Source organism: Antechinus flavipes, chromosome 5 (assembly GCF_016432865.1).
Source record: "Antechinus flavipes isolate AdamAnt ecotype Samford, QLD, Australia chromosome 5, AdamAnt_v2, whole genome shotgun sequence".
Taxonomy (NCBI): Eukaryota; Metazoa; Chordata; class Mammalia; order Dasyuromorphia; family Dasyuridae; genus Antechinus; species Antechinus flavipes.
In genome coordinates this window covers 141,771,068-141,789,948 of record NC_067402.1, presented here as the reverse complement: position 1 = coordinate 141,789,948, position 18,881 = coordinate 141,771,068, and the positions used below count along the sequence as shown (strand labels likewise).

The 18,881-nt window shown below is 33.7% G+C and overlaps 2 protein-coding genes across 2 annotated transcripts in view; one reads left to right on the top strand and one right to left on the bottom strand.

The window, feature by feature from the left end:
• The window catches only part of COG5 (component of oligomeric golgi complex 5), a 354,058-nt gene extending 353,440 nt beyond the window's left edge, over positions 1–618 (bottom strand). Inside the window, exon 1 of the mRNA XM_051962639.1 lies at positions 530–618. Within this exon, the coding sequence (XP_051818599.1) occupies positions 530–617 (88 nt within the window). The 5' untranslated portion in view covers position 618. The remainder of the gene's footprint in view (positions 1–529) is intronic.
• Positions 619–6,215: 5,597 nt separating this feature from the next.
• Positions 6,216–18,356, top strand: DUS4L (dihydrouridine synthase 4 like). The gene is made up of 6 exons (XM_051962058.1): positions 6,216–6,346; positions 7,393–7,514; positions 8,345–8,462; positions 9,462–9,584; positions 11,586–11,812; positions 16,769–18,356. Exons 1-6 carry the CDS (start codon positions 6,231–6,233, stop codon positions 17,014–17,016), a joined length of 954 nt encoding a protein of 317 aa, XP_051818018.1. The 5' UTR covers positions 6,216–6,230; the 3' UTR covers positions 17,017–18,356.
• The last annotated feature ends 525 nt before the right edge of the window (positions 18,357–18,881 follow it).

The window sequence follows — 18,881 nt, the reverse complement described above, 5'->3', positions numbered from 1 at the left end:
ACTAGAAATAATTATGGTTATTTCTGTACTAGTTTTAAAAAAAAATATATAAAGGAAGTACCCATCTGTTGAGAAACATCTAAACAAATAATGGCATATATAATAACATGTAATAACAGTAGTTGTCTTTTCTATTTGTATATTCACAGTTCTTAGAACAATGTTATGCACATAACTCCTCTTTTCACCCGGACCGAGTACTTCGTCCTTCCTTCCCTGCTTCTGTGGCAATAGCACTTACTCTCCGGACAGGCGCCCCGGTCTGGGCTTCAGAGGGTGGGATGGGAACTTTGAGTGGCGGGAACAAGGGAGCGTCCCTTAGCTCCAGAGGAAAGGGAGCCAGAGAGGGAGACCAGGAGAGAGGGGTGGTCCCCTGGGCCGGGACAGGAGTGGACTGACAGAAGAGGGACCTACCACCCTGGGACCCGGAAAACTTTCTACAGTAGTAAAGCGCCAGATTGACAGTCCTAGAGACAAACCGCGCGGCCCCGCGGAGCTCCCTACCCGCAGCCCGGTTCTGCTCCCTTACCGTCCTGCAGAAGTTCGCGGACCGTGACAGTAGCGGCTCCAGAAACAAGAGGCTCAGCCCCGGACCCAGCAACACCGGTGCCTTCCATGTTGGCAGGTGCAGGACTGATGACGTCAAGCGACAGGGCCCTCCTTGGCCCAGGCTAGTGACGCACAAACCCCGCGCCCGTGAGCTCGGGCTCGGGCTGGCCAATGTTTTGCGCGTGCGTGGCTCCCGAGACTCACCTGGCTGCAGAGAGCGAAAGCTGGTGACCTGAGGGTGAGTCGCATGGGTTTTGTAAAGGGGAGGGGCGACCAGCGGGATGGGTTCCTTTACTTTCAGCGTTTGTGGAATGAGTTAAGAGATTATGGTGGTTGGGGGTAAGCGGGAAGCGATGTGTGAGGTCGTCCGCGGCTGGGCAGATGAGGAAACTTGAGGCCTAGACAGTAACGTGGTCATAGATGTAGAGCTGGAAGGGGCCTTAGGGGTTATCTAAACCAGAGATTCTCAATCTGGGGTTCCCTGAAACCCTTTCATGGAGACTGTGAAGTCAAAACTATTTTCATAATAATTACAAGTCATTATTACATAATACATATGTTTGTTGTATTTTTTACTATATTATATGATGTTATGTATAATAATTAATCATGTATAGTAAGTATATATATTTGTTATGTAATTATAAATTGTAATAAAAAATATTCTCACAATAATAGTAAGACGTTTTAACTTGTGGCTATAACCCACATAAATAAAATCAAAAAAAAAAAAAAAAATTGAGAGCCTCTGCTCTAACACCTTTCTCCCCTTCTCTTACAAATGAGGAAACTGAGGCCGAATCCTAGGTCCTCTTGGCCAAGCCCTTCACTTTGCAAATGAGGAAAGGCAGACCCAGAATCAGAAGAAAAATGGCTTTAGAATTAGAAGAGTCTTTAAAGGTTATGGAGTCCAGCCCCTTAATTTTATAAATAAAGAAACTTGTTCAGGGTCACAGCCAGGATACAAACCCAGGTTATCTTACTTGAATTAGACCAGGCCTCCTTACTGTTTACTTTTACTCCTCTTGGCATGTACTTATCATAGAAGAGAAATAAACTCATAGCAAAATAATGAAGTCACTATATTCCTGTTCATTAATTATTGATTGAATGCCTACTACTACAAAGCAATAAGGACACATACAAAAACTGCCTACTTTACTAGGAAGATGCAACAGTTATTGATGTAGAATTGAAAGGGACCTTCCAAAGCATGCAGACCAATACCTTCACTTTACAGAGGAAACTTAGGCACAGAGATACTAGTGGCTTCCAAGTGGTAGAGCTTATTCCAATTTCTCTAATTCTAAATACATCCTTTCAACTACATCAGATCACATAGATATAGCTAGCTAGCTATAAGGTAATTTTGAGAGAAAGAGAAGGCTGACTACAGGAAGGGTCAGAAAAGGTCTTATTTCACTCACTTTAGTCACTAAGAGAAAGAAAAAAGGGCAGCTAATCAGTTGTCATCATCTACTTGATCATGTGTTGCCAGATTCCTAGATTTTAGTTTCAGGCTTCTTTCTATTCCCACAAGCTCATGATCATTAACTTTGCAGAATTTGTCATTTAATTTTTATCATGCTAACAGATTATTATAATTATATGCGGGACAGTGTGGTAAAGTAGAAGTATAATCTTGGGCAAATCATCTCACTCTGAGGCTGTTTCTAGATAGAGGACAGAAACCGATTGGTTAGTTTATAGATATTTTTACTGCAGGAGAAATATGGGATGTTTGTCAGGAAGAGAGAGATATAAATGATGAAGAGATACTTTTACTTCAAGGACCTGTGATTTTATTTGATTTTTCTACCTTTATTAATGTAGATTGGAATTTTTCCATGTAAAATCATAGAATCTCCTCTATGAAATCTACACAATCCTATCTATAAAATAGATAGGATTCTTCCAGCTCTAAAACTATGAACCTGTGATACATTAAGAAGAAATATAAAGCAAAATACTTTATAAAATCCTTCTAGTACCCAGGAAATTAGAGAAGTTTTATTGAAAAAGATCGACTAAAAATCTCTATTATTTAGAATCTCTTAGCTTCTTTCAGAGCCTCTATTCAAGCAGCACTTCCTATGAAAGATTTATCCTAATTTTCCATCTCCAAAATTATCCTACATTTATTTTGCACACATTTATATATGTGTGTGTGTATTGTTTAATAATAGATTCTCTCTCATTTTACATATGAGAAAATAGAGGCCCAAAAAAGTTTTGATTGTCTTAAAGTCATCTGAATTGTGATCTACTCCTTGAGGTCAGGGACTGTTTTTCACTTTTATCTTTATATTGTTGGCACTTAGTATATTACCTTGCATATAAATTGAAGTATACCTATACAAAAGTAATATATATATATATATATATATATCAATTGGATAGCAACTGCATTTTTCTCCCCAAGATTCCCATAAAGAAAAATGGATATGGCCAAGAATCAACAAAAAGGCATCAGACAAAAGAAAAAGATCCCTAAAAAGGTGAATAAAAATCTTGTTAAACTTAAGCATCATGATAAAAATAGTTCCTATGCAGCCTGCCAAAAAAAGCTATACTAAACAAAAGCTTATTCTTAGTTCCTGGTCTACTTCTATAGGAAGAGCTTCTTACATCTACATCTTACAATAGGAGCATCTTAGAATAATTATATCTCAATGAGGTACTAAGTTCTTTACTGAGTGAAGAATAATTATGTTGATGGCTTACTGTAAAATTATTCTGAATGTATTTCTTTGAGATCTTAACAATTGTAACAAGTTTTATGTGTGAAGTTGTTCCTTCCTTGCAGATCATATATAGCTTTAAAGGAGTGAACAATAAAAATCTCCACACTTAAAAATTACTTTTATGTGCAGGGTTCTTAACCTTGGGTTTGTGAATATGTGTGTATATGTATGTGTATATGTATGCATACATATGTTTGTTTAAATATTTTGATAACCATTTCATTATAATAATTTAGTATCTGGGACCCCAGATTAAGAACATTTGCTCTCTATCACACTAACTGCTATATTGCCAGACCTTCCCCCTTTTGTATATATAAAATTGATTTTACTCTTTGAAAGCCATAACTCAGATCAATGCAATGACTCACCCAATTCTGGAAAATCATTACAATAGAGAGATGATAGACTAGAGCTGTAGAATATGTGGGTGATTTGCACACCTATATTTTGTAACAAGGAAAAGCAGTTTTGTTTTGATGTGCTGTTGAGGAGAAAAGTGATTATAGTGGTGGTGTTTGTTTGTTTTTTTTTAAATGAATGAAAAGAAAAGATCACTCATGAAACATTTATAAAATTCCCAGAAGAGACCAGAATTTTCAGAAGTGAAGGACAATTTTGAAATTACCATGTTAACCTTACTTATTTTTTTTAAGTTGTACATAATTGAGATTCGTGGTTTCATGTCATTCTCTTTCAGTTGTTATATATGGAAGTGATATTTGTTGATATCAATTAAGTTCATAATTTTAAAAGCTCTATATAAATATTGCCTCTCAAAAAAAAAAAAAAAACAACTCAGAACCAACACTTACTTTTGGCAAACTCAATGTAAATGTCATCTTAATAGATGAAACCCAATCTTCTAGCCTATCAAGATGCAAGATAAGCAAGGAAAAATTAAGAGTACTATACTCTCCTTGACAAATTAAAACCCAAGTGAACTCTTATGTGGAATCCATAAAAGACTATTCTTTAAATTAGAAGTTTAAATAGGAAAAGGCGCCATAGGAATAAATAAATGTCCCCATTTTCATCTAAAGGGAGTAGGGCAAATTTCACATTGTAGAACAGTAAGTTTGACTGATTTTTGGCAAAATTCTAGAATTTTTTTTAAGGGAACAATTAGTTAATATATAGATAACATAATAGATGTGGTTATCAAAGTAGCAGCTCTAACCAACCTGAGTTTATTGCCTCATCTCCTTCCACTTTATTTTACAAGGTTATTATTACTAATTAAAGAAACACAGATTTCACCTGGCAGATCAGAGGAAATGCTGCAGATACCGTATTCTACCGTGTTCTTGTGGACAATATGGTAAAGTGCCTTAGTGTCATTCATACCTTCTTGGCATAAAATTATTGCCAGATTGCAGTGTATAACAGGTTAGCATTTACTTCTATTATTCACTCTCCTAAAAAGCATAACAATTGAGCATTTAGTTTATTTTGCCTCTGTGAATTTTTTATGTATGAGCAATAATCATTAAAACTGGTAATCTTATTCAAGGAATTCCATACTAATAAACTATATGGGAGCTCTATTTATGGTAAATTAGTCAAGTCAATAGATAAAGCCAAACTGGGTTCTTCACATATGCATTTATCATGTTCTTATTTGTATTTTATTTGGGTATAACCCTTATGTCCAGACTCTAGATTGTAAATTATTATGCTAAAGAACAAAGACTGTGTGTTATGATAGGTCTGAATTAGGAAGATTTAGATGTAATGCTACTATTGATGTTTCTTAGCCAAATCATTTAAGAGTTTTGTGCCTCAGTTTCCTTATTTGTAAAATAAAGGTAACAGTAGTAACACTTACCTCATTGTAGGCTTGAAGGAGTGGAAAAACACATTGAAGAATTTAAAGTATTTTCTAAATGACAATTATTTTTGTCATCTTCAGTGTCTAACAGGAATCGTTGTATATAGGAAGTACTTAAAAATATATACTGAATAAACACTTGAATGACTCAAACCAAATTCCTTGGTTTAATGCCATCTTGAATGAAACATTGTCAAAAAAGGATCTGCTTTTCATGGAATAGAGACTTAATAGATCAGGTGTTTAGATGAGGACTAACCTCAACTCTAAAAACTTGTACAAGAAATGTAGCTATAATAATTTCACAATTAAATGTAAATATTCAAAACAAGGAAGTGTTACCTGTATCTAGTAAAGATAGCATCATTTTACAAAATGCTAAAAACTACTGATTTTTTTTTTTTTGTTATTGTTGCTGAGGCAATTGGGGTTAAGTGACTTGCCCAGGGTCACACAACTAGGAAGTGTTAAGTGTCTGAGTTCAAATTTGAACTCAGGTCCTCCTGATTTCAGGGCTGTTGCTCTATCCATCTAAGTACTCCAAAACTATTGATTTTAATGATCAACTAAATTTGTATACCATTTGTAAGATCTTGGAAGATCAGGAAAAAACTTTGTCAACAAATCTAACTCAATTAATGGTATGAAAACTTTATATGTCTGTGTGTGCAGGTGTATGTTCTTTACATGAGGGATAACTGATGGAATATCCCATATGCTATGTTATTCACATGATTTCAGATAAACATGGGGGAGAGCTCATATCATGTCCAGTGGAAGCCCCAAGCCAAAACTGGAAAAAGACATAGAAGAGAACTGCACAAGATAAAATGATATAAATGGGTTTTGATCTATATTATTTGTCCTACATCAATAAAATTACAGATTCCTTGCAATATTAGAATTTGCATATTACTTTCTTCTGGTAGGAAATAAGCCCATTGAAGGCACAAATTGTTTTGTCAATATATTCCCCATTGCCTAAGAAAATGGCTTTCCTATAATAGGCCTTTAATAACCATGTACTAGAAGTATATCTAATAAAAAGCATGTTTCTATATGAAAACCAATTATCTTTTTCAGAATTTTTTTTAAAACTGGTATTCATGAGTAGTGATTACAGAAAAACTATACAATGCCAAGAAAGAATAAGAGATCCACTGGAAATGTTTCATTCTGGGCACCTGGTAAAAATATGTGCTCCTATGGTTCGATATTCAAAGTAAGTATGGTGAATTATTATGTTTTACATTTTCTGTGCCTTTTCTTTTTGGAAGTATATTTACCATTTGCCATCCTCACCTTCAAACAACTGGCATTACAAGTGACCTTTTCTGAAACATTCAACTAAAAAAATGCCCCAGCAACCATATAATAATCAGCAGTTATAAAGCAGGATGATTTAAGTATAGCAGAAATATAAAGTTCATTACAAATACAATAAAAGTCTCTTTGGGGAAGTACAGATTAGGTTAACTCTTTCCACAAATTAAAACTTGTGCTTTCTGCCTCTGCCCATATACCATTTAGATTAGCTGCTAAGTAAAAGAAGTAGATACTATAAAATTTCTATTTTTGCTACTATTTGCCATTAAAAACATTATTATTTTTAGACATTAACTTGACCTAGGGACTTCTAAAGTTTGTGAATTTTGGTGATGAAAAAATTTATTTTAACTTGTGCTATAGAGGTTCAAAAAAAGGACGAGATCACTTAGTTGCAATTACCTGGTAAGGCTTCATGGAAAAGATAACCATTAAAGGCTTTCAAAAGGCATGGAAATCTCATCTCTTTGTCCCTTAACATAGTTAAATATGCACCTAATAAATTTTCTACTACCACTTCTGAATATAATCATGTTAAGAATTCATTTGCTACTGGTTCACATCATAATCTAACCTACAACCTAATCCATGTGTTTTTATGAGACCTCTTTGATTACTTGTATGAATAGCCTTCATAGTGCCATTATCTTTTAAACTAGAAAATCCAGTTGAGTCATTCGCCAGTGATTGACAGGTAGTTTAAAAAAACTTACTAAATTTCACTTTATTCAATACATAACAAAACCTATTCTTTTATATTACTTTTGAAATTAACATTGATATTTTTAAACTGACAATTTAAACTATTAAATATAACTTCTTCCTATTATTTTGTTAAACTTAATAAATATTTCTTACCTTAATTTATGCTTAGGAACATTAGAAGTAAATTGAATCATAGAACTTTGGAGATGCTGGATTAAAATATTCATTTGCTCACAGATTGGCTTTCAGGACACTAGTAAGGAAATACAACTGTGATCTGTGTTATACTCCAATGATAGTTGCTGCTGATTTTGTCCGATCTATAAAAGCCAGAGATAGTGAATTCACCACAAACAAAGGTATGCACAGTCTATTATATATAAGTTTTGTGAAATTTTTTTTAAAAACATCCTTTTTATCCGTATTCCTCTCTACACTCTCCACAACCCAGTGATAGCAACCTTCTTGCTATTCCTTAAACAAAACACATCTCCCCTCTCCCAGCATTTTTGTCCCCTGTCCCCTGTGTTTCAAATCCCTTCTTTCCATCTCTTGACTTTCTTCAAGTCAGCTAAAATCCCACATTCTATAAGAAGCTTTTCCAATCTTCTTATTTGCCTACCTTCTGATTACCTCCAGTTTATTCTATATATTGCTTGTTTGTATTTTGTCTCCCCCATAAAACTGTTTTTGGAGAGCAGGAATTGGGTTTTTTAATATCATCAGTGCTTGGTACATAGTAGAATAAATGCTTATAGACTTACTGGACTATTGGATTAGTTTAGGCAGATGGCAATAAAAGTTTGTCACAAAGTTAGTTTGTTTTCCTCTTAATTTTTTTCAAAAAATTAATATGCAGTCAACAAATTTGTTAAGTATCTTCTCAATAGTAGTGTAAAGGAAAAAAATACAAGATGAGTGGTTATTTTCTCCCATCCTATTTCTTCTAAAAGATAGCATTAGAGACAAATACTTTCATGAGAAAAGAGATAAATCCTCATCTCCTCATGCATTTTCAGAAGGCTCACATCTGATTCTACTTTAAAATGTAATCCTATCTGGATAAGTGTTTTAATAGATTGAATGTAGTTAATATTGTCTGACAATACATGGGCAATTTCTGATTGTTATTTTTAATATTCCACCATATTTCTTCTGAATTGTAATGATGAGGTGTTTGTTTTATCAGGTGATTGTCCGCTGATTGTTCAATTTGCTGCTAATGATGCACAACTTTTATCTGATGCTGCCCGAATAGTCTGTCCTTATGCGAATGGAATAGACATTAACTGTGGTTGCCCTCAGAGGTAAAACTCAAAGAAGTTGGAAGAAATTACTGAAAAGATTAGGAAAATCTATATGAACATGGTAAAATATCTTTCTAGTTTTCCAAAATTCAAAAGGACATTAATTCATATAAAATAAAATATAAAGCATGAATATTCTAAATTGGAAATCAGATAATCTGATAGAGAAAAAAAATTTTGATGGGATGTTGAGACCTATTGTTCCAGAGAGTTAATAGGACTAATGTAATAAATACTAGGGTATTTTTGTAGTTTCATTTTGCTAATTGAATTTGGTATTATGTATATTTCTCTTGTTGAGTCCTGCATAAGGACTGCATACATCAGAAGACCTCATTGTAAGGCATCATAGTATGAACCCAAGTACATTGTTTTTTAGTGAGATTCCAATGTATAGAAAAAGAAAATGACATGTTTTAATGCTGCTTCAAATATATTTTTAAGTTCTAAAATATATAATTCTATGATTTGGAAAGTCTCCACACGTTTTCTTGTAATTCACTCCCTTGTTTTTTTAAGGCAAATTTTTTTTTTCAAAATACAATATTTACAGTTGCATGGTAACTATGACTATCAGTAAGAAGTACTTAGAAAATAACTAGATGTTATATTTCAATAATTTCAATGTTATAATACTAAAAAATAAATAAAAGTTTTTGAATGCAATGAAATCAATACCTACAAATGAGTTAAATAAGGCTTATTAGTGTTGCTAGAGTGCAATATAACTCTAAAACTTTATTATCTGTTCTCTTCCAACTATGTAAGTGAAAGAAATATTTTTATGTGTATAAAATAATGCATTTTATATCTGGTAGTGTTTGTTATCTTCTACTTCCACGATTACACACACACAGACACACACTCTGTCTCTGTCTCTGACTCTGTCTCTCTCTGTCTTTGACTCTCTCTCTCTCTCTTTATCTCTCTCTCTCTTTCATATTTCCAGACTAAAAACTCCTCCTGTGATATACATTTTTCATTTTGTTCTTATTTAAGATGGGCCATAACAGAAGGATATGGAGCATGTTTAATAAATAAACCTGAACTTGTTCGAGATATGGTTAAACAAGTAAAAAGTCAAGTGGAAAATCCAAAGTTTTCAGTGTCCATTAAAATAAGGTAAAAAAAATTTTGTATGTTTTAATCTATTGACAAGGTTCATTTTATTATAAATAAATAGTACTTTTTGTCAAAGTATTTAGTTTGAATGGTCAATATTGTTTTATATATAAAAATAATTTTTTTATTAGATGGACGAAGATAGTGTATTTTTTATTTTTAATTTGGAATGTGGGTAATAGAATTATGAATATACTGATGGCTTTTTTTCTTTTTTCTTTTTCTTTTTTGCTTCAGTATAAAGATACAGAGGATCTCTGTTAAAATGTGAAAACTCGAAGTAGGGTAAAACGAGTCTGTTTTCAGCAACCAATTGACTAGGAAAATTTTACTCAAGAGTAAACAATTAAGATCACATTATCTTTTTTCTAGATAGAGATATCTACCAAAAAAGTTTTAATACCAAAACAGTCTGCTAAAAAGTAAAAATGGGTGGCATCTAGGTGATACAGTGGAGAGAATACCAGCCCTGAAGTCAGGAGGACCTGATTTCAAATCTGGCCTCAAAAATCCCAGTTGCTTTAACAACAACAACAACAACAAAAAAAAAAAAAAAAAAAAAAAAAAAAAAAAAAGTTAAAAATGAAGTCCAATTGGTTATTTGATATAAATTAAAATGCAAATGGTATCCTACCTTTTTCCAGCTTTATCTGATATTGTTAACTCTTGACATGCTTTGCACTTCATCCAAATTGGACAGCCTTTTGCCCTGGCCTTTGCGCACATGGTTCCCTGTGCCTGGAGTGTCCACCCTTACCACCTTTACCTTTTAAAAGTCCAGGTCAAGTGCTACCATCTATAGAAGTAAATCCTTATTCCAGGCTCCTCACGCTTTTTTTTGGTAGCTCTTGAAAGTCTTTGCTGTATATTATGCTATCTGCTTTGTGTCTTATTCTTCCACTTGATTAATAAACTCTTTGAGGGGAGGGAATATAATATGTCTTATCTAAATCTTAGTGACCTAACACATAGTAGAACTTCATAAATACTTGTTATTGCTGCTATTATCATATTGCTTTACCTCACCAGGAACAATGTTATCAAATTCAGTCAAACTGATACTTCTGTACAAAAGCCTTAGAATTCCTATAGTCTCCTTTAAAAACAAATCAAGATAACACCCAGAGAAAGAACACTGGAAATGAATATAAACTGCTTGCATTTATGTTTTTCCTCCCGGGTTATTTATACCTTCTGAATTCAATTCTCCCTGTGCAACAAGAAAACTGTTTGGTTCTGCACACATATATTGTATCTAGGATATACTGCAACCCATTCAACATGTAAAGGACTCTTGCCATCTGGGGGAAGGGGTGGAGGGAGGGAGGGGAAAAATTGGAACAGAAATGAATGCAAGGGATAATGCTGTAAAAAATTACCCTGGCATGTGTTCTATCAATAAAAAATTATTAAAAAAAAAAAATCAAGATAACTAGGATAAGAAGGGAAGAGGTCAGTTGTGGAGTGGGGATGTGAGGAGTACCCTTTATTTCTGATAGCCAAGATAGAGAGACCATTCATGCGAATATGCAGACCCAAATCTTCCCCAATAGATAAGTGGTCAAAGGATTTAAAAGTTTTTAAAGGAAAAGTACATCATCTTTTGGAGCTCTGACATCACCAGACTATTGATAAAAGATAAAGTTTTCACTTTCCTCACTGGAAAGAATAGGCTAGAAGGTATAAAGTTGGTTCTTTCTGTCCTTATAATACAGAGCTTAGATCATTATGCCAGCACATAAAAAATGGGAATTTCTCCCAAGGAACAAAACCAAAAATGTGGGATATTATGGGATAGCTTGGCTGTGATCTTCTTGGTGCCAAGAGTCAAATAGCAATGCCAGAAGTAGACTGCATTCCTAAATAAAACCTCATTGTATGCTTCTAGGATTTTGCTAAGAAAACTGAGAAAATAAAATTATACTCTATATGAATAACAGTTTTCATTTGTTTATCATTTCTTTACCTCTTCATGTGCTATAAAATGTTTTGGAATTTTAGGATCCATGATGATCTTACAAGAACTGTAGATCTTTGTCGGAAAGCTGAAGCAACAGGAGTTTCCTGGATTACAGTTCATGGGAGAAATATTGAAGAAAGACACCAGCCAGTACACTATGATGCAATTAAAATAATTAAAGAAAATTTATCTGTACCTATAATTGCTAATGGAGACATTAAAAGTTTAAAGGAAGCAGAAAATGTTCAAGAAATAACTGGGACAAATGGTAAGAAACCAGTACTTAAATTAGGGAAGGAGAGTTTAATCTTTTTAATTGTCTTAAGAAATTAATGTAGTTGTAGTTTTTGTTTAACAGTGAGCCATATTCTCCCAATAGCCTAATTTAAGCTAGGCACCTTTCAGACTCATCCTATTAACTCTTATTTAATAAATAATAGAATAATGCTTCAGGTGAGATAAATGTAGTTGTTTTCCTATCCTTACATCACTTAGTGGATAATATGTTTCCAGATGACCTACTAGTTGACTGAAGCACCCAGTAGAAGATTGGCTTATCCAGCTAATGTCTTTCATTGACCTAGCCACTGATACTATGGTTGTTTGGTTTGTAAGCATATAGCATAATGGGGAGATAATGGCATTAGAGGTGGCTGTTGATGACAACAACCAGTTTGAAACAGATTATGTATTTGAGCTAGAAGACACTTGAGAGAGAACCTAGTCAAACCACTTCATTTTCCAAATGAGTAAATTTGAGGTCCCAAGAAGTGATTTGCCCAAGTTATTAAGCAAGAATCTAATCCAAGGGTTCCCATTTTGCATATTCAGCGGTAGATCCTTGCTACCACAGCAACTTCCTGAACTTGGTTCAAAGTTTCATTTTTATAAGTTCCTATTTTGTAGAAGGCACTCTTTCCAATTTGATTTTAATTGCAACTGCCAGTTCATCACTTAGAATATCAGGGAAGGCAGTAAAAGAGTCAGAATGTGTTCAATCCATTTTTATTGTTATTGAAAATAACCAAAAGGTTAGCAGATGTTCCCACTTTTTCTTTTCTAATTGTTGTCCTACTTTCATTTACAGATTAACATTAAATAATAATTGGGTTTCTCTGATTTCATTTTAAGCTTTCCATAGGTTCATTTCTTAATTCCTTTGTGTGGGGAAAAAATTATGAACTTATTCAACAAATAGTTTTAGTATAGAAAACATTTTTAAAAGATTAAATAAGAAACTAAAGGTTCTATTATATTACACTGTTTTTTAAATTATTAATTAACAAAATTCAGTTTGAGTCCCCTTCTACATTTATTTTCTTCTGGGCATTTAAAAAATATTTAGACATTTTTGGTCCTTCTTCATTACCCACTAACCCATTCTCATCTCTAATAAGAAGTCCTCCCTTATAACAACTATGTATGGTCCAGCAAAACATTGATTTTCAGTTTTGTGCAGTTACTCTCATTTGTCAAGCTCCCGAACTATTTTGCAAATTACTTTCCACTCAACCATTGCAGCTTATGATTGCCACATTTTTCTGTTTTGCAATATTGTGTTTATTGATTCAGGTGGCATTGGGAATTTTAAGTCTTACTGTGCTAAAGGTGTTTCATCTGCTAATTAAGAATTGGTGACACTTAAAAAAAAATTGTCCAGTTTTCAAAGTCATCAGAAAGAATTAGAGCTTCAGTCATCAAAAGCAGTTCCTCCTCATTTCCATCTGTTTTTTAAAAATTTCAGTTGACCTTTGTTCTAACCAACTGGTGATCTAGCTTCATGTGGCTGACTGATAAGAATACCAGAGTTTCCAGTTGTTTCCTATCTCCTTATACTCAATTTCATTTTTTTTTTTTTTGTAGTGCCATTAAAAGTCTGCCACTGAGTGAAGATACTATTATTTAGTGAAGATATTATGTACACTCATGGAGCTTCCATGAGTTTTGGATTTGTTTTTTGCTTTTTTTAATCATTATTCCCTTTCTCAATAAGGCAAAGAGTTGATATATGCCGATTTGATTTTTGAGAACCTAATTTAGGTCTTCATAGAATTTTCTTCTTTACCCTTAGTAGGGTATAAACTGTGGTTCTTTCCATAGGGTGGGTGCTTACCATGAGCAGTACAAGATGAGATTACCAAGTTACTGGAAATGATTGTTATTTGGGGGTACATGACATCAATTCAGCCTGCTTCTTTACCTCTCCGAGGTAAATTTGCAAGATAGCCTTCCATTTGGCCACAGTTTCATTATATCTTTTGGGTTTCATTTATTTTAAAGTGACAATATGAACATAGTTTAGTTTGTCTTACAGAGTGCCAACTCTGGTTAATGAACAAAAATCATACATTAAAAATAAAAGTGGTGATTGTGACTGGTCTCAAAAGTATATGCCCCTTCAGCCCTCTTCCAGTTGAAGGCAACTATGCAGGACTACATAGTAGATAGAACAGTGGGCCTGTAGTCAGGAAGAACTGAATTCACATCTGGCCTCAGACATTTACTGTGTAACCCTGGACAGGTCACTTAACTGTTTGCCTCAGTTTCCTCATTTGTAAAATGACCTGAATGAAGAAATGGCAAACAGCTCCAGTATGTTTGCCCCCAAATGGGGTCATGAAGATTCAAAACAAGTGAACAACAATGCAGGGCTCGGAGACATTTTACTGTTTTATCCATTTCTTGATTTGCTGTGAAGTTACCCAGTGAATATAACTAGTTTGTTCTCAGATAGCAGATTACTCTATTATTGCAACATCATTCCTGCTTATAACTTAGTAAAGCTGGCCCAGGCTTCAAGAACCCAGGGTTGTTTGCTTACCATGAGAAAATAGGATTTTTAGAGTTTGTTGGATGAGCTTCCATTTAATACAGCTGTTTTAGGATAGTAAGACAAATAACTTCTTTGGAAGTAATACACTGGGTATGATGCAATAATAGTATTATGAAGATTTGTCATGATAGTCTTCAAATGCATTTACTCTGCTTTACTGAGGTCTTCTAACTATTGATTTTTACATTCTCTTTATTTTTTTTTATAGTCTATATTTCTTTCTCTCTACTTGTCTTTTTTTTTTTAATTTAATTTTATTTAATAATAACTTTGTATTGACAGAATCCATGCCAGGATAATTTTTACACAGCATTATCCCTTTCAATCACTTTATGTTTCGTTTTTTTCCCTCCCTCCCTCCTCCCCCACCCCAAGATGACAAGCAGTCCTATATATGTTAAATATGTTGCAGTTTATCCTAGATACAATACATATTTGCAGAACCGAACAGTTCTCCCGCTGCACAGGGAGAATTGGATTCAGAAGGTAAAAATAACTCGGGAAGAAAATCAAAAATCAAATAGTTCACATTCATTTCCCAGTATTTCTTCTTTGGGTGTAGCTGTTTCTGTCCATCATTTATCCAATGAAACTCATTTAAGTCTCTTTGTCAGAGAAATCCACTTCCATCAGAATACATCCTCATACAATATCATTGTCGAAGTGTATAATGATCTCCTGGTTCTGCTCATCTCACTTAGCATCAGTCCATGTAGGTCTCTCCAAGCCTCTCTGTATTCATCCTGCTGGTCATTCCTTACAGAGCAATAATATTCCATAACATTCATATACCACAATTTACCCAGCCATTCTCCAATTGATGGGCATCCATTCATTTTCCAGTTTCTAGCCACTACAAACAGGGCTGCTACAAACATTTTGGCACATACAGGTCCCTTTCCCTTTTTTAGTATCTCTTTGGGGTATAAGCCCAATAGAAACACTGCTGGATCAAAGGGTATGCACAGTTTGATAACTTTTTGGGCATAATTCCAGATTGCTCTCCAGAATGGCTGGATTCGTTCACAACTCCACCAACAATGCATCAGTGTCCCCGTTTTCCCGCATCCCCTCCAACATTCATCATTATTTTTTCCTGTCATCTTAGCCAATCTGACAGGTGTGTAGTGATATCTCAGAGTTGTCTTAATTTGCATTTCTCTGATCAATAGTGATTTGGAACACTCTTTCATGTGAGTGGTAATAGTTTCAATTTCTTCATCTGAAAATTGTCTGTTCCTATCCTTTGACCATTTATCAATTGGAGAATGGCTTGATTTTTTATAAATTTGAGTCAGTTCTCTATATATTTTGGAAATGAGGCCTTTATCAGAACCTTTAATTGTAAAGATGTTTTCCCAGTTTGTTGCTTCCCTACTAATCTTGTTTGCATTCGTTCTGTTTGTACAAAGGCTTTTTAATTTGATATAATCAAAATTTTCTATTTTGTGATCAGTAATGGTCTCTAGTTCATCTTGGTCACAAATTTCTTTCTCCTCCACAAGTCTGAGAGATAAACTATCCTATGTTCCTCTAATTTATTTATAATCTCGTTCTTTATGCCTAGGTCATGGACCCATTTTGATCTTATCTTGGTATGTGGTGTTAAGTGTGGGTCCTTGCCTAATTTCTGCCATACTAATTTGCAGTTATCCCAGCAGTTTTTATCAAATAGTGAAATCTTATCCCAAAATTTAGAATCTTTGGGTTTGTCAAACACTAGATTGCTATAGTTGACTATTCTGTCTTGTGAACCTAACTTTTTCCACTGATCAACTAATCTATTTCTAAGCCAATACCAAATGGTTTTGGTGACTGCTGCTTTATAATATAATTTTAGATCAGGTACAGCTAGACCACCTTCATTTGATTTTTTTTCATTAATTCCCTTGAGATTCTCGACTTTATTGTTCCATATGAATTTTGTTTACATTCTCTTTAAATCAAATATTTATTATCATTACTATTCCTTGCAGGCAGAAGCCTGAATATCAAGCAGGATATAATGATAAATGAGCCATAACTACTCCCTTAAAAGGGCTTCCAAGTTAGTAGAGAAGGATATGTATAAACAAATAAAATATAAAATAGAATCTGCCAGGTGGCTCAGTGGACAGAGCATTGGGCCTGGAAGCAGGAAGACCCGAGTTCAGATTTGGCCTCAGACAGTACTAGCTATGTGTCCCTGGGCAAATCACTTCAATGGCAAACCACTCCAGTATCTTTGCCAAGAAACCTTCATGGACAGCATGAAACAAATGTGAAAATACCTACGAGGTGTTACAAATCAACTACCTGAAGAGTTTAAAAGCCAAAGAAATCAATTATGATGAAGGTGTTCCTAATATTATTCATGGTAATTTATCAATATTTCTCATACTTTTTAAACAGGTATAATGGTTGCGAGAGGACTTTTAGCAAATCCTGCTATGTTTGCTGGATATAAAGAAACTCCCTTGAAATGCATCTGGGATTGGGTTGACATTGCTCTTGAGCACGGCACACCTTTTATGTGCTTTCATCATCATTTAATGTACATGATGGAAAGAATAACATCAAAGCAAGAAAAAAAGGTGTTTAATGCTCTGTCAAGTACAACTGCTGTTTTGGATTATCTTACAGACCATTATAGCATGTAAAAACTGTGTCAGATATATAATGTATAGTTTATTTTTGACAAAAATCAATTGTGGGAGTTTTTTTAATGTTTGATTTCTTTAAATCTTAAATAGTTCACAAATAATGTTCACTAGTAATGTCATTTTATGATTTTTTTCTGAAATCATAATTCATATTTTTGAGAGAAACATTTTAAAGTAAAACATTCATGATTTTAATATAGTTCCTATAAGAGGACATAAAAATTGCTGCAAATTAATGAAAATAACTGCAAATAAATTACAAAAACAGCACAAAAATCCTCAGAAGTGGAGAACTAAAAATTTGTATAAAATTGCTCCTACAGAGTGACACAAGTTCCATTTGAAAAACCAAATTCAAAGTGTTTTATTGAATTCTACATTCATGGAAGCAAATTTAAAATAAGTTCCATTAAAATTAGTCATTTTAATCAGATTTACTTGTTTCTAACACATATATCCAAGACTTCTTGAAATTCTAAAAATGGCATTAACAATTTCCGTGACTTCCAGTCTTTGGAGAAATTGAAAGAGCTTGATAAACACATATTCCTGAAAAACTTAAATGGCATTCCCTTTACCATCTTTGAAATACTTTCCTAGCTGAAATGTCTATATTGTCATCTTAAGGATGAATGTTTTTAGTAATGGATGGTAAAAGGTTTAAGCCCATCATACTTGGTTGAAAACAAAAAAATCAATTTGTCTTTTTTTTTAATACATTATGCTGGTTTTGATAAGCAAGTTTTGGTATTTTTGTGCTTTTCATTGATTGATAACATTGAGTTCTTTGCTATGAGATTTTTATCATATGGACATGGGGTTTGTGGAGGGAAAAAACTGCTTAATTATCAGTAGTGAAGAATGTGCCACTACTACAATTAAGTATTTTATATTGAAATTAGTTCATTCCTATAATTATTTTGGATGTCGACAGCAAATATTTATACTTCACTATATTAGCAAATAAATTCAAAACATGATATCATTGTTATTTAAAAACTATTTTAACTTGAAACTTGTTCTTAAGCAAATACTTTTTTTTTTGCAAGATGGTTCTTATGCTCTGGAATATTATAATACAATTTATTTTTCTATACATATTCCAACTAAAATTGTATTGTTAGAACTATTAAAACTTTCCATTAAAATGTGAGATCTTGGTAGAAACCTTCTTGATACCTGCTAAATAAGTGCTCGTTGATTAATTGATGAGACATGAAGTTATCCACTGTTAAATACTGGGGATTCAATTCAGCATTTAAAAAATACTTAATACATACAAGGTCATGGAAACAAGGTGGCATAATAAATAAAATATTGGACTCAGAGACAGAAAAGACCTGGGTATTTTTTTAATATAATTATAACTTTTTATTGACAGTACATGTGCCTGGGTAATTTTTTACAACATTATCCCTTGCACTCACTTCTGTTCCGATTTTTCCCTTCCCTCCCTCCATCCCCTCCCCTAGATGGCAGGCAGTCTTATACATGTCAAATATATTATAGTATATCCTAGATACACTATATGTGTACAGAACCGAACAGTTCTCTTGTTGCACAGGGAGAATTGGATTGAGAAGGTAAAAATAACCTGGGAAGAAAAACAAAAATGCAAACAGTTTACATTTATTTCCCAGTGTTCCTTCTCTGGGTGTAGCTGATTCTGTCCATCATTAATCAATTGGAACTGAATTAGATCTTCTCTTTGTCGAAGATATCCACTTCCATCAGAGTACATCCTTATACAGTATTGTTGTTGAAGTGTATAATGATCTCCTGGTTCTGCTTATTTCACTCAGCATCAGTTCATGTAAGTCTCTCTAAGACTTTCTATATTCATCCTGCTAGGACCTGGGTTT